A 17,113-nucleotide genomic window follows, 5' to 3' on the forward strand; every position below is an offset into this window, starting at 1 on the left:
ACTGGCAAATTATTGGTAAACTGCGCACGCGTGCCACACGCATTAATCAAGGTACTTTTGTGATGCTACTCGCAGGAATGAAAATATGGTGCTATGGATTGTTTGAAGGAAGGGTGGGCTCAAACTAGTATCTTGCCTAGGGCCCCACGAGGTCTAAATCCGGCTCTGCGTGTCTCTTACCTGTCTGCATACACAGACACTTTACTGTTCATACAGGAAGCAATACTCAGACACAGAATCTGCACCTGCCATAGGGCCAATGCAAGTTTTGATGATGCGACCAATGGTGGCGTCTAGAGACGCAGCAATAAGGTATAAGCAACTGCAGATGCTGACAGGGGGAGTCGGAGGCCTTGCAAACTCATACGCTCGGATGTACACCAGGGAACGGCCTATGTAGTGGCACCTGCATAAAGTCCTAGTCAGAATCAGGAACCAGCGTGCACTTGGAGGTAAGGCGATGAAGGAAATAACAGCAGAGGTGGCCACCAGACGGTTGCTACGTACAAGAACGTGGACAAAGATACTGAACAAATATATTTAAAGCAATGACTAAATGGCAGCCAGCCACCTACAGAACATGCTAAAACAGTTGTGCAGAGGCAGCCAGCCCTAAATGCAGCTGCTGCAAATTGTAGGGCCAGCTGCATATACTGTATACAATGGTAACCAGGGTGGAATATTCCTACTGCACCTTGTCTTTAGGCTGCCGCAATTGTTTTGAACAGTTATTTGTGTAGGTAAATAGAAGTGCATTGAAACTAATGTTAGGTGCATGTCAGCTACAAATTTAGATTGCTTCTGTAGCTCTTTGAGGTAGAGCCCTAGGTGTGCATTCTGCATAGATACCCGTGAGGATTTTTATGGCAAGTCTTATGGAGAAATTTTTCAATTACGACACACAATGGATTTTAGATTATATTTACTGATCCCTCCATGCTCTCTTCTTTCCCACTCTCCCTAAATGCTCTTAGCGTGTTGATAATAGCGCATACAAGCATAAGTGTCCCCGTCACTGAGAGAAAGGCAGATGAGGTAACAGCCTTGCAGCCTCAGCGACACAAGATGACCCAAATGTTTACCAAGATGCGTGTGAGGATCCGCTTGCTAGACTGAAGCTATTAAGGATGCCGCTTTATATTGAAAAAAGGCTTCCCAAGTGTATTTGTGAGAGGGGAACTAGACTGCTTTAACAACCTATATCTGGATTTCTTGGAAGGACTGAGAAAATATAAAAAGCCTTCTACACAAATTTTCATTGTATGCTAGAAATAGGAGACATACTGTATGATATACAAGCCATAGCATTTTGCATTACCCCTACTGGGCAGATCTGTCCTCAGATTAATACTCTGTACGGCTTACAAAAGAATACTCCTCCTCACAACCACCTCATGGATACTCATTTCCCTTCTCTTCCCTTAAAACCTATTCTGTTCCCCTGTATATATTTAAAATGTCATCTAGACAGTGTGGGCAGTCCTGAGGTAGGATGGCGGCAGCCATTTTGTGATCTGTAAATCCCACGTTTCCAGCCTGTGTAGACTACAGGCACAGTTTAAAATTAGAAATAGGAGAGAATAGAATAAAATTCAGGAAAAGCAAATTAAAACACCTACCAACCACCATATTATAAACCAATGGTTCTCAAACTGAGTCCTCAGGACCCCACACAGTTTTCCTTTTCCAGGACACCCAGCAGGAAAACATGAAACGTGTGGGGTCCTGAAGACAGGGTTTGAGAACCTGCGTTCTAAATCACGGGGATGCTGGACTCCATACATACGTAAACCCCACACTGCACCCATCATACAAGACGGGCCGCTAGTTTGTGCTTCCCACTGCTCACTGGTGCTAGCATGCTAGAAACAGAAGCCTGGGATTTCCTATTATTACCCCATTGCTGTTGCTTATTTTTTTCCTCTGGTCAGGGGAGAGGTTGAGTAAAAGCAGAAAAATATAAAAAACAAAAATGAGGAACTTTCTTTAGCACGCAGTAAGAATTGGAGGGCTGTTCTGGGAAGAGACACCCACGTTGCTAGATTATTATTTTTTTGTGTGTCAATGATGTTTAATTTTGCTTTCTGCAAAGTACTGCATTTTCTATATACATACATAAATAATAAAAGCAGCATGGCTCCACCAGCTCTTGTGGATTTAAATCTAAATACAGGGCCGGATTAATGGTCACGTGGGCCTTAGGCTATTGTGAGATGCACAGGATGTATGACAAGTGCTGTGTGGGTGTGTCCAGTGCTGGGTGGGTGTGGTCAGTACCGTGTAGATGTGACCAGCGCCATGTAGGCGTGGCCAGTGTGGTGTGGGTGTGGCCAGTGCCATGTAGGAGTGACCCGTGCTGCGTGGGAGTGGTCAGTGCCATGTACACCCTCTTACACTGCCAGTACCAAATCCCTCTAAATATGTAAAAGTAGAAAAACAGCATCATTCTGGGAGGAAAATGGAAAAACTAATTTTAAGATTTATGGCTGACCTTGGAATGCTGGGTGGCTGTAGTACCTATGCGCCACAATGTTACTCTGGTCCTGTCTAAATAGTAATCTCACAATCTGGGTTGGGCAAATATGGCCTAAAGTCAAGTTAGTTTCCCAGTGTCTCTCAGCAAACAAGTTTGAACTGAATTGCTCAAAAACTAAAGGAGACATTGAAAAGTCTGTGAGGCCCTCATAACGCACGTTAAGGAATAACTTATAAAAGAGAAGTAATAAAACAAATTAAAGCCGAAATGTGCTTGACGGCCAAGTGCTCTAATAACGCTTCATTAATTAACCAGAGAGTGCACCTTAGGTATTCCTCACTCCTGTGCCTCGATGCAGCCCACTGAGCAGAGGACGGTGGGGAAACGTACCGTCTGCGTCCCAGAACAGTTTGTCTGTGAAAGTCAGGTACGGTACAAGTCTGGATAATATGCACAACTTTAACAATAGGTCATTTAGTCCACATATTTCGGAAAGAGGAAACCATAGAGACTGTTGTGCAAGCAAAATCCTGAAATAATTTGCTAAATAAAAATGCCACAAAAATATAATGCATGCATGAGGATTGCACAATACCAAGCAGCAGAAGACACAAACCAAAAACTAATAACACGCGTTTCGTCTTGCAACGCCCTGGGGCCACTTACCGTCATGATTTAGTGCGGCTTTGCATCCAATGCAGGTGCTGCGCTTCTTGGCAAAAGCCATTAGACCCCCAACCTTGGAGGTCAGGACAGTCTTGCAGCGGGTGTGTTCTCCTTCTGCAAAGCAGAACAAACAGTCATGAGACCATCCTCTGTTACTGGGAATGTATTTATCATATAGCATCTTTCTCAGGTCTTTACCGCTAACACTATCCTTGGTTGGACAGCTACAGTATGTTATTCAGTATCACTAATGACCCCAGCAGTGTATGACCACTGGGAAACTACACTTAACAGTAACAAAAGACACAATTCAGGCACAAAAAAAAAATATTCTAGGAATGTTATCATATAACGGCTATATAATAAAGGTATGTTTTGTTTTTTTAGTTACATTTGTATGGGATGCAGCTAAATTCCCGAAGGACGGTATCCCGGCAGTCGATATACCGACGCCGGGATCCCGAAGGACACCGCAAGCCCGATGTCTAGATACGTCGCTTGGGATACAGGCGCCTAAATATACTGACAGCCGGAATCCCGAACTTCCTTCCAGCGGGACATGCTGGCGTCCTGTCGCGCGCAGAGAGGGGGGAGGTTGGGTTTAGGCATGAGACGGGGGGTTATGATGCAGGGTCGGGAAGGTTAGGTTTAGGCATGAGACAGGGGGGAGATGTTATGATGCCGGGTCGGGAAGGTTAGGTACTGGGGAGAGAGGGTTAAACACTTAGAAGGGAAGGTTAGCACCAAGCGGGGAGGCTTAGGTTTAGGCAGCGGGGAAGGTAGGCTTAAGTTTAGGCAGCGGGGAAGGGAGGGTTAGGTTTAGGCAGCGGGGAAGGGAGGTTTAGGTTTAGGCAGCGGGGAAGGGAGGGTTAGGTTTAGGCAGCGGGGGAAGGGAGGTTTAGGTTTAGGCAGCAGGGAAGGGAGGGTTAGGTTTTGGCAGCGGGGAAGGGAGGGTTAGGTTTAGGCAGCAGGGAAGGGAGGGTTAGGTTTAGGCAGCAGGGAGGGGAGGGTTAGGTTTAGGCAGCGGGGAAGGGAGGTTTAGGTTTAGGCAGCGGGGAAGGGAGGTTTAGGTTTAGGCAGCGGGGAAGGGAGGTTTAGGCTACTTTACAGGGGGCTGTCAGGATTCTGATGGCCGGGATGTCGCTGTCTGTATTCTGACCGTCGGCATCCCGTCCATCGGTAATTCATAATGAACCCATTAGTATTATGTTTATGTGATTAAATACACTACTTAACCCGAGGAAGTGACTCATTCATACATAAAAACCCTTTCTTTCTGTCCATACAAAAATAAGATCTCCTTTCAGAGGAACTGACAAAACAATAGAAACGTTTAAATTGAGAAATATTGGTATGTAATTGCATCGCTATAAAAAATATATTTTCTTTCCACCTAAAACTAAAATAAGTCAGATAAATGACTCAATCACACAATCTGTAGCCACACTCGTGTCTCACTCAGCTGGCCAGAGCAATATCAGTATTTGGCTAACACAGGGCTTGAGAAAATTTCCTAAAATACAGGAGCCAGGATGAAGGCGAAGGAGCCAGATCCCCTGCCCACCCCTCCCCCAAATAAATAACTGAAACCACTCCCCCCACAGCCATATTACTGAGCAGCTTTCCCACCCCCTCAAGCAAGCCAGCCCTTCACAGCCACACTGCTGTGCAGCTCCCCCCCCCTCCCCCCCCCCAAACCCCAAATAAATAACTGAAACCACTCCCTCCACAGCCATATTACTGAGCAGCTTTACCACCCCCTCAAGCAAGCCAGCCCTTCACAGCCACACTGCTGTGCAGCTACCCCCCCCCCCCCCCCCCCCCCCAGGGCAAACACTCCCCACCCCACAAGGTCATATTAATTTGCAGCTAAACCTTCCCCCACAGGCAACCAACCCCATGGCCACACAACTAAGGGGGTTCCCCCTAGGCAAACCATCGCTCCGCAGCCACCCCCAGGGCAAACAATCCCTCCTGGCCTGTGGCCTAATCACTACCCACTCTGAAGAAACAATCCATATGCCGCGCCTAGACTTATTGGAGAGCTCAGGCTAGGATGGACAGGCAAAGCAGTCAGCGCAGGCCAGGATGGACACTCAAGCATATGCATTCCTGTGCGTGACATGGGCACCGCAGTACAGACACGCCCACAAATCTTTGCTGAGGCTGCTGGAGCTGAAGAAGATCCGCTTCCTCCCGCCCTGCATAATCAGATTGCCAGTGGGCAAAATCTAGGGGCCATGGCGACCTGGCCCCCCTGGGACTGTCGTGATCCTGGTCGTTAGGAGCTATGGATAGATTTTAACTGACGAGCACCAGATCAGGTCCCACGATTCAGATTAATCTAATTTACTGCATATCTGAGGAGGTTGATAAAGGATCTGAAGAACAGTTTCCAGATCAGCAGATAGTTGCAATAAACCATCATTTTTGTGACGCTTACACCAAGGTCAACTTTCTCAAAAAACTACCTATGGCCTAACTAGCAAAACTGCAGCCATGTCTGGACCCCTGTGGTTCTGGGGAAACCTTCACAGCGTTTAAATAGATTGGTCAGGGGCAGGATAATAAGATTTTACTTATCGATAAATCTATTTCTCGTAGTCCGTAGTGGATGCTGGGACTCCGTCAGGACCATGGGGATTAGCGGCTCCGCAGGAGACAGGGCACAAAAATAAAAGCTTTAGGACTAGGTGGTGTGCACTGGCTCCTCCCCCTATGACCCTCCTCCAAGCCTCAGTTAGGATACTGTGCCCGGACGAGCGTACACAATAAGGAAGGATTATGAATCCCGGGTAAGACTCATACCAGCCACACCAATCACACCGTACAACTTGTGATCTGAACCCAGTTAACAGTATGACAAACGTAGGAGCCTCTGAACAGACGGCTCATAACAATAACAACCCGATTTTTATGTAACAATAACTATGTACAAGTATCGCAGACAATCCGCACTTGGGATGGGCGCCCAGCATCCACTACGGACTACGAGAAATAGATTTATCGGTAAGTAAAATCTTATTTTCTCTGACGTCCTAGTGGATGCTGGGACTCCGTCAGGACCATGGGGATTATACCAAAGCTCCCAAACGGGCGGGAGAGTGCGGATGACTCTGCAGCACCGAATGAGAGAACTCCAGGTCCTCTTTAGCCAGGGTATCAAATTTGTAGAATTTTACAAACGTGTTCTCCCCCGACCACGTAGCTGCTCGGCAGAGTTGTAATGCCGAGACCCCTCGGGCAGCCGCCCAAGATGAGCCCACCTTCCTTGTGGAATGGGCCTTGATAGATTTAGGCTGTGGCAGGCCTGCCACAGAATGTGCAAGTTGAATTGTGCTACAAATCCAACGAGCAATCGTCTGCTTAGAAGCAGGAGCACCCAGCTTGTTGGGTGCATACAGTATAAACAGCGAGTCAGATTTTCTGACTCCAGCTGTCCTTGAAATATATATTTTCAATGCCCTGACAACGTCCAGCAACTTGGAATCCTCCAAATCGCTAGTAGCCGCAGGCACCACAATAGGCTGGTTCAGGTGAAACGCTGAAACCACCTTAGGCAGAAACTGAGGACGCGTCCGCAGTTCTGCCCTGTCCGAATGGAAAATCAGATATGGGCTTTTATACGATAAAGCCGCGCCAATTCTGACACTCTCCTGGCTGAAGCCAGGGCCAGTAGCATGGTTACTTTCCATGTAAGATATTTCAAATCCACCGATTTGAGTGGCTCAAACCAATGGGATTTGAGAAAATCCAAAACTACATTAAGATCCCACGGAGCCACTGGGGGCACAACCGGGGGCTGTATATGTAGTACTCCTTTTACAAAAGTCTGGACTTCAGGAACTGAAGCCAATTCTTTCTGGAAGAAAATCGACAGGGCCGAAATTTGAACCTTAATGGACCCTAATTTGAGGCCCATAGACAATCCTGTTTGCAGGAAATGTAGGAATCGACCCAGTTGAAATTCCTCCGTCGGGGCCTTCCTGGCCTCACACCACACAACATATTTTTTCCAAATGCGGTGATAATGTTGTGCAGTCACCTCCTTCCTGGCTTTTACCAGGGTAGGGATGACATCTTCCGGAATGCCTTTTTCCCTTAGAATTCGGTGTTCAACCGCCATGCCGTCAAACGCAGCCGCGGTAAGTCTTGGAATAGACACGGTCCCTGCTGAAGCAGGTCCCGTCTTAGAGGTAGAGGCCACGGATCTTCCGTGAGCATCTCCTGAAGTTCCGGGTACCAAGTTCTTCTTGGCCAATCCGGAGCCACGAGTATCGTTCTTACTCCCCTGTGCCGTATAATTCTCAGTACTTTTGGTATGAGAGGCAGAGGAGGAAACACATACACTGACTGGAACACCCACGGTGTTACCAGAGCGTCCACAGCTATTGCCTGAGGGTCTCTTGACCTGGCGCAATACCTGTCCAGTTTTTTGTTGAGGCGGGACGCCATCATGTCCACCTTTGGTTTTTCCCAACGGTTCACAATCATGTGGAAGACTTCTGGATGAAGTCCCCACTCTCCCGGGTGTAGATCGTGTCTGCTGAGGAAGTCCGCTTCCCAGTTGTCCACTCCCGGAATGAACACTGCTGACAGTGCTATCACATGATCTTCCATCCAGCGAAGAATGCTTGCAGCTTCTGCCATTGCCCTCCTGCTTCTTGTGCCGCCCTGTCTGTTTACGTGGGCGACTGCCGTGATGTTGTCCGACTGGATCAACACCGGCTGACCCTGAAGCAGGGGTTTTGCCAGGCTTAGAGCATTGTAAATCGCTCTTAGCTCCAGTATATTTATGTGAAGAGACATCTCCAGGCTTGACCACACTCCCTGGAAGTTTCTTCCCTGTGTGACCGCTCCCCAGCCTCTCAGACTGGCATCCGTGGTCACCAGGACCCAGTCCTGTATGCCGAATCTGCGGCCCTCTAACAGATGAGCACTCTGCAACCACCACAGAAGAGACACCCTTGTCCGTGGAGACAAAGTTATCCGCTGATGCATCTGCAGATGCGATCCGGACCATTTGTCCAGCAGATCCCACTGAAAAGTTCGTGCGTGGAATCTGCCGAATGGAATCGCTTCGTAAGAAGCCACCATTTTTCCCAGGACTCTTGTGCATTGATGCACAGACACTTTTCCTGGTTTTAGGAGGTTCCTGACAAGTTCGGATAACTCCCTGGCTTTCTCCTCCGGAAGAAACACCTTTTTCTGAACCGTGTCCAGAATCATTCCCAGGAACAGCAGACGTGTCGTCGGGGTCAATTGAGATTTTGGAAAATTCAGAATCCACCCGTGCTGTTGCAGCACTACTTGGGTTAGTGCTACTACGTCCCCCAGCTGTTCTCTGGACCTTGCCCTTATCAGGAGATCGTCCAAGTAAGGGATAATTAATACGCCTTTTCTTCGCAGAAGAAACATCATTTCGGCCATTACCTTGGTAAAGACCCGAGGTGCCGTGGACAATCCAAACGGCAGCGTCTGAAACTGATAATGACAGTTTTGCACCACGAACCTGAGGTACCCTTGATGTGAAGGGCAAATTGGGACATGCAGGTCAGCATCCTTGATGTCCAGGGACACCATAAAGTCCCCTTCTTCCAGATTCGCTATCACTGCTCTGAGTGACTCCATCTTGAACTTGAATTTTTGTATGTACAGGTTCAAAGATTTCAGATTTAGAATAGGTCTTACCGAGCCGTCCGGCTTCGGTACCACAAATAGTGTGGAATAATACCCCTTTCCCTGTTGAAGCAGGGGTACCTTGACTATTACCTGCTGAGAATACAGCTTGTGAATGGCTTCCAATACCGTCGCCCTGTCTGAGGGAGACGTTGGCAGAGCAGACTTTAGGAACCGGCGAGGGGGAGACTTCTCGAATTCCAACCTGTAACCCTGAGATACTACCTGCAGGATCCAGGGGTCCACCTGTGAGTGAGCCCACTGTGCGCTGAAATTCTTGAGTCGACCCCCCACCGCCCCTGAGTCCGCTTGTAAAGCCCCAACATCATGCTGAGGGCTTTGCAGAAGCCGGGGAGGGCTTCTGCTCGTGGGAGGGAGCTGCTTGGTGCACTCTCTTACCCCTTCCTTTGCCTCGGGGCAGATATGACTGTCCTTTTGCCCGCTTGTTCTTATAGGAACGAAAGGACTGCGGCTGAAAAGACGGTGTCTTTTTCTGTTGGGAGGGGACCTGAGGTAAAAAGGTGGATTTCCCGGCTGTTGCCGTGGCCACCAAATCCGATAGACCGACCCCAAATAATTCCTCCCCTTTATACGGCAATACTTCCATATGCCGTTTGGAATCCGCATCACCTGACCACTGTCGCGTCCATAAACTTCTTCTGGCAGATATGGACATCGTACTTACTCTCGATGCCAGAGTGCAAATATCCCTCTGAGCATCTCGCATATAAAGAAAAGCATCCTTTAATTGCTCTATAGTCAATAAAATACTGTCCCTATCCAGGGTATCAATATTTTCAGTCAGGGAATCCGACCAAACCACCCCAGCACTGCACATCCATGCAGAGGCGATGGCTGGTCGCAGTATAACACCAGTATGAGTGTATATACTTTTCAGGGTAGTTTCCAGCCTCCTATCAGCTGGATCCTTGAGGGCGGCCGTTTCAGGAGACGGTAACGCCACTTGTTTTGATAAGCGTGTGAGTGCCTTATCCACCCTAGGGGGTGTTTCCCAGCGCGCCCTAACCTCTGGCGGGAAAGGATATAATGCCAATAATTTCTTTGAAATTAGCAGTTTTCTATCATTCAATTCCTCTGATTCAGGAAAAACTACAGGTAGTTTTTTCTGACCCCACATAATACCCCTTTTTGTGGTACTTGCAGTATCAGAGATATGCAAAGCCTCCTTCATTGCCGTGATCATATAACGTGTGGCCCTACTGGAAAATACGTTTGTTTCTTCACCGTCGACACTAGATTCGGTGTCCGTGTCTGGGTCTGTGTCGACCGACTGAGGTAAAGGGCGTTTTACAGCCCCTGACGGTGTCTGAGACGCCTGGACAGGTACTAACTGGTTTGCCGGCCGTCTCATGTCGTCAACTGATTTTTGTAACGTGCTGACATTATCACGTAATTCCATAAACAAAGCCATCCATTCCGGTGTCGACTCCCTAGGGGGTGACATCACCATTACCGGCAATTGCTCCGCCTCCACACCAACATCGTCCTCATACATGTCGACACACACGTACCGACACACAGCAGACACACAGGGAATGCTCTTATCGAAGACAGGACCCCACTAGCCCTTTGGGGAGACAGAGGGAGAGTTTGCCAGCACACACCCAAGCGCTATAAATATATAGGAACAACCCTACAGAAGTGTTGTTTCCTTTATAGCAGCTTAATATATCAATATCGCCCAAAAAGTGCCCCCCCCTCTCTGTTTTTTTACCCTGTTTCTGTAGTGCAGTGCAGGGGAGAGTCCTGGGAGCCTTCCTCGCAGCGGAGCTGTGCAGGAAAATGGCGCCGTGTGCTGAGGAGATAGGCCCCGCCCCCTATTTCGGCGGGTTCTTCTCCCGGTGTTTGTGAGACCTGGCAGGGGTTAAATACATCCATATAGCCCCAGGGGCTATATGTGATGTATTTTTAGCCAGAACAAGGTATTATCATTGCTGCCCAGGGCGCCCCCCCCCAGCGCCCTGCACCCTCAGTGACCGCTGGTGTGAAGTGTGCTGACAACAATGGCGCACAGCTGCAGTGCTGTGCGCTACCTCATGAAGACTGAAAAGTCTTCTGCCGCCGGTTTCTGGACCTCTTCACTTTTCGGCATCTGCAAGGGGGTCGGCGGCGCGGCTCCGGGACCGGACTCCATGGCTGGGCCTGTGTTCGATCCCTCTGGAGCTAATGGTGTCCAGTAGCCTAAGAAGCCAATCCATCCTGCACGCAGGTGAGTTCACTTCTTCTCCCCTAAGTCCCTCGTTGCAGTGAGCCTGTTGCCAGCAGGACTCACTGAAAATAAAAAACCTAATAACTTTTTCTAAGCAGCTCTTTAGGAGAGCCACCTAGATTGCACCCTGCTCGGACGGGCACAAAAACCTAACTAAGGCTTGGAGGAGGGTCATAGGGGGAGGAGCCAGTGCACACCACCTAGTCCTAAAGCTTTTATTTTTGTGCCCCGTCTCCTGCGGAGCCGCTAATCCCCATGGTCCTGACGGAGTCCCAGCATCCACTAGGACGTCAGAGAAATAGGGGCTGCCGGAAAAAGAAACTTAACTATTTGGTGACCAGACTCCAGCTCAGCCAACTATACCCAGTGAAGAAGCCTGTGTCCCCTATAGATGATCAAGAAAGTTTGTTGGACACACTACATTAAACACTGTACTGCCAGTCCTGATCCATATTTGCATACTAAAAATGGCGGCTCCTCTGCTACATCAACAACTTCCATTGCTCTAATTTTCTGCGCTAACACATCTCTCCTCCAATGTCACATACAAACTCTACCTAGGTACTATTATAATGTATACCATGGTGTGTGTGTGTGTGTGTGTGTGTGTGTGTGTGTGTGATAACTTTGTTAGAGGCTCCAATAAAATAACCAATAATTAAACATAGAATAGGAGCGCTTGTTGTAAAGTAAGATGTGAACGGTCATACCTGTAAAAATAAAAATAAAAATTATGATTAGTGTTTTTTAGAGAACTTTCTTTCCCTGCTATCCCTACCTTACATCTGCCTAAGCGGCTTCACTATGTTGTCCAGCTCTGGTTCCCAGTTGCGGCTGCGATGCCCGTCAGCGCCTGCCGATGACATCACACCCGCGTCTCTGCACTCCGTTCTGATCGCGTGCTTCGTTCAGCAGCTCTCTTCGCTGGGCGGATGTAAGGTAGGGATAGCAGGGAAAGAAAGCTCTTGCAACTACCACAAAAGGAATCTAATTGTCCGGATCATTCATTGGAACCCTATGCATTCTCTAAAAAAATACTCCATCCAAAAGTTCACTCAAAAGAGCTGTAAACATTAACACTAATTATAATTTCTTTGTACAGGTATGAGCATTCACATCTTATTTTACAATCATTGCTCCTATTCTATGTATAAACTCTACCTAGGGTCACTTTCATGTTACTCTGCACAAAGTGGTGTCTAATGACAGCTCTGCAAAGCAACAACAGTTATGTACGGAAAGAGTGACTGCAACGCTAGGGATGCGTTATCCAATCGGAAGCTGTACTGAAAGGGAAAGGCGGTACTGATGTTCCTTAAATGTGACAGCCGCAGCTTTGTCCTTTCAGAAAAGTTATTGGCCGCGATTAGCTGTGGGTGGAATTCAGACCTTTGTGCGTTAGACGCACTAGAGCTGAAAAGATAAAATGATTGTCTAATGTGGATGGAAGTTTACAGGTTCATGTAAAATGATGGCGAGCATTCTAACACACTTTACTATAGTGCAGAGCTCAAATAGCGTCCATGATACATACGCCCAACTCTCGGGTGCTACTATATTAGAGACCACCCAAATATCTGCTAGCTTTTAAGAATAGATCACAGAGCTATAGTTGGAGCAGAAAACCAACCCCCGTCTCGCTTGTAGCAACAGAGTACAGACACCAATACGTCCCCGTATCTCAGAGCGCAGGAGTGCTACAAGTGCCACATCAAACCAACATTCTGAAGTCTCCAATTCAGTGCAGTGGGCATCCTACACAAAGCTTGGCGCACAGTGCTGGGGGCACAGGGTTGCTTCCTACCACAAATGAAGCGGCTGTGGATGGAATAATACAACTCATTTGTACGCAGTTAGATGTCTGAGCTACATTTGGTATCAATTACAGAAGCTCATTCCCTATATGTGGTGTTAACAAATACGCAGTGCCAAATTGAAGAACAACAAAACAAATAAGTATACAGGCTCTATGAGGGCTCATCAGATGCGCTGATCGTCCCGAACCGGCTCTGTACATCAATCACTGCACATTGCAGGCAGAGACCGAACGCTATGGACCAATTATAATCATTCAGTGTCTTCCACGCTCTAAGCACACTTCTCACATCAGGAAACATCGCTATTGGCCAGGAGGGGGTTAGAGGGGTCAATAGATTAATGAACCTGCTTTGAGCCAACCATCTTCATAAGGAGGAACAGTGGGATAGGCTTACAGGTAGAATGGTGCCTCATTTCCACAACTTTGAGGGCTGATTGGGCACCTCTGGGTCATTAACTCCTTTGCTGCAGAAGCTTTTCTCACCCCGGTGCTGAAGCTATTTTGTCAGAGGTTTATTTTTTTCCAATCACATTCCAACATCAATATCAGTAATTTGTTTGCACAGTAACCACAATTACACCTTTTTTCAGAAGCCTTGGAATAGTTAGATTATTATTATCCTTTATTTATATGGTGCCACAAGGGTTCCGCAGCGCCCAATTACAGAGTACATAAACAAATAATCAAAACGGGAAAACAGCAACTTACAGTTGACGACAATATAGGACAAGTACAGGGAAAATAAACATAGTTACATCAGCAGATGAAACTGGAATAAGTATCAGGTGGCAGAAGACTGCTGGAGTTGATGCAGTTGAAGATTATTAAAGTAAGAAAAAGGATAAGCACATCAGGGAAGAGGACCCTGCTCGTGAAAGCTTACATTCTAAAGGGGAGGGGTAGACAGACAGTGGTGACACAGATGGGGTACATAGCAAGCGTGGAACAGAGGGTTAGGATGAGATTTGGCTGGGTTTGGTGAAGTGGGTTTTGAGAGCCCGTTTGAAGTTTTGTAGAGAGGTGGAGAGTCTGAGGGGGAGAGGTAGGGAATTCCAGAGAAGTGGTGCAGCACGTGAAAAATCTTGGAGGTAGGAGTGAGAGGAAGTAATCCGTAGGCAGGAGAGTCAGCGTGCATTAGCCGAGCGAAAAGGACGAGTGGGAATGTAAAGGGATATAAGGTCAAAGATGTAGATGGGAGAGGAGTGGGTGAGGGCTTTGTAAGTGAGTGTGAGAAGCTTGAAATGGATTCTGAAAGGGAAGGGGAGCCAGTGAAGGTCTTGTAAGAGAGGAGAGGTGGATGTAGTGCGTTTGATGAGGAAAATGAGCCGGGCAGCAGCATTGAGGATAGATTGGGGTGGAGAGAGGTATTTGTCAGGAATGCCAGTCAGGAGGAGATTACAGTAGTCCAGTCTTGAGATGACCAGTGAGTGGATAAGAGTCTTAGTAGCATCCCGGGTCAGAAAGGGTCTGATCCTGGAAATATTTTTTAGATGAAAACGGCAGGTTTGTGAGAGGTGCTGAATGTGTGGTTTGAAGGAGAGGGAGGAGTCAAGGATTACTCCAAGACAGCGCACTTGGGGGCTAGAGTAGATAGTAGTGCCATCAATAGATAATGAGATTGTAGGAGGTGAGGTTATGCGGGAGGGAGGTAAGATGATCAGCTCGGTCTTACACATGTTAAGTTTAAGAAAGTGCTGGGACATCCAAACAGAGATAGCAGAGAGACAGTTGGAGATACGAGTGAGGAGAGCAGGGGAGAGGTCTGGAGACGAAAGATAGATTTGAGTGTCATCAGCACAGAGATGATATTGGAAACCAAAAGAACTAATGAGCTTACCTAGTGAGGACGTATAGAGAGAGAAAAGAAGAGGACCAAGGACAGAACCTTGGGGTACACCTACAGTTAGTGGAAGTGAGGGGGAGGTGGAGTCATGAGAGGAGACAGAGAATGAACGATCAGAGAGGTAGGAAGACAGCCAAGAGAGGGCAGTATCACGCAGACCAATGGAGTGAAGGATTTGCAGTAGGAGAGGATGGTCCACAATGTCAAAAGCAGCAGAGAGATCAAGAAGAATAAGTAGAGAGTAGTGTCCCTTAGATTTAGCAGCATGGAGGTCATTGCACACTTTTGTAAGGGCAGTTTCAGTGGAGTGGAGAGGACGGAAGCCAGACTGGAATAGGCAGCGAGTGTGAGGAAAGAAAGAAAGTAAGGTGGTTGTCGACAATAAGCTCAAGGAGTTCGGAGGCAAAAGGGAGGAGATAGATGGGTCGGTAGTTGGAGAGTGTGTTTGGATCAAGGGTAGGTTTTTTAAGAATAGGAGAGATGAGTGCATGCTTGAAGGCAGAGGGGACAGTGCCTGATGAGAGGGAGAGATTGAGAAGGTGGAAAAGATGGGAACAGGCAGAAGGAGAGAGGTAGCAGAGGAGGCGGGAGGGGATAGGGTCAAGTGGGGAGGTGGTGAGGGGACAGGAACGAATGAGGGTCATGACTTCCTCTCCAGAAGCATGGGAGAAAGATGTCAGAGTTGGTGGGAGGGATGGGGAGGTGTGGTATGGGTTGGGAGGAGGCTGGTTACTGATGGTCTGGTGTGATGTGATATCCTGACGTATGGAGTCAATTTTGGATGTGAAGTAAGTGGCAAAGTCGAAGCGGAGACGAGGTGGAGGTGGGCAGAGGAGTGAGTTGAGAGTGGCAAAGAGGCGCTGGGGGTTGGAAGACTGGGAGGAGATGAGGTTCTTGAAGTATAACTGTTTAGCAAGAGAAAGGGCAGCACTGAAGGATGAGAGCATAAGTTTGAAATGGAGGAATCTGCCTGATTTCCTCAAGTGTCGCTCAGCAGTACGTGAGCATTTTTGCAGATATCTGGTGCATTTGGTGTGCCAGGGTTGAGGTGTTAATTTGCGAGGGTCAATAGTGGTTGGTGGAGCAACAGAGTCAAGAGCAGAAGTAAGGGATGTGGCTTGTACAGGGCATATGAGAGAGAGAAGTGAGTCAAACAGGGAGGAAAGGAATGTGGTGTCAATAGCCTCAATGTTACGCTTAGTGATAGTAGCCTTAGGAGGTAGATATGGGGAAGAAGAGAGAGATAGGTTAAAGGAGAGCAGGTGGTGGTCAGAGAGGGGAAATGGGGAGTTGGAACAATCAGAAATATCACAACGGTGAGTGAAGACCAGATCCAGTGAGCTCCCATTCACATGGGAGGATGAGGAGGTCCACTGGGAGAAACCAAGTGAAGAGGTGAGGTTAAGGAGTTTAGAGGCAGGGGATTGAGAGAGTTAGTTTGTTTATAACTCCCCACATGACAAAGAAATTCTACTCTAAATAACCAAAAGGTATTTTTTTTATGTAAATTGTGAGTGAACTAAAAGCAAATGTATATTTTTTTGAGATTTTTGCATTAATCCACTTTTCCAACACATCAATAATAAGAATTTACTTACCGATAATTCTATTTCTCGTAGTCCGTAGTGGATGCTGGGGACTCCGTCAGGACCATGGGGGGGGGGGGGGGGGGGTAGCGGCTCCGCAGGAGACAGGGCACAAAAATAAAGCTTTAGGATTAGGTGGTGTGTACCGGCTCCTCCCCCTATGACCCTCCTCCAAGCCTCAGTTAGGATACTGTGCCCGGACGAGCGTACACAATAAGGAAGGATATTGAATCCCGGGTAAGACTCATACCAGCCACACCAATCACACCGTATAACTTGTGATCTGAACCCAGTTAACAGTATGACAAACGTAGGAGCCTCTAAACAGACGGCTCACAACAATAACAACCCGAATTTGTTTGTAACAATAACTATGTACAAGTATTGCAGACAATCCGCACTTGGGATGGGCGCCCAGCATCCACTACGGACTACGAGAAATAGAATTATCGGTAAGTAAATTCTTATTTTCTCTAACGTCCTAAGTGGATGCTGGGGACTCCGTCAGGACCATGGGGATTATACCAAAGCTCCCAAACGGGCGGGAGAGTGCGGATGACTCTGCAGCACCGAATGAGAGAACTCAAGGTCCTCCTCAGCCAGGGTATCAAATTTGTAGAATTTTGCAAACGTGTTTGCCCCTGACCAAGTAGCAGCTCGGCAGAGTTGTAATGCCGAGACCCCCCGGGCAGCCGCCCAGGATGAGCCCACTTTCCTTGTGGAATGGGCCTTGACAGATTTAGGTTGTGGCAAGCCTGCCACAGAATGTGCAAGTTGAATTGTGCTACAAATCCAACGAGCAATCGTCTGCTTA

The 17,113-nt window shown here is 47.7% G+C and overlaps 1 protein-coding gene across 1 annotated transcript in view; it reads right to left on the bottom strand.

Moving 5' to 3' along the window:
* POLD1 (DNA polymerase delta 1, catalytic subunit) overlaps positions 1–17,113 on the bottom strand; it is a 294,557-nt gene that overhangs the window by 18,640 nt on the left and 258,804 nt on the right. The window contains exon 24 of the mRNA XM_063942417.1: positions 3,143–3,256. Coding sequence (XP_063798487.1) covers positions 3,143–3,256 — 114 coding nt within the window. The remainder of the gene's footprint in view (positions 1–3,142; positions 3,257–17,113) is intronic.

The sequence above is a fragment of the Pseudophryne corroboree genome, chromosome 10 (genome assembly GCF_028390025.1).
Source record: "Pseudophryne corroboree isolate aPseCor3 chromosome 10, aPseCor3.hap2, whole genome shotgun sequence".
NCBI classification, from domain to species: domain Eukaryota; kingdom Metazoa; phylum Chordata; class Amphibia; order Anura; family Myobatrachidae; genus Pseudophryne; species Pseudophryne corroboree.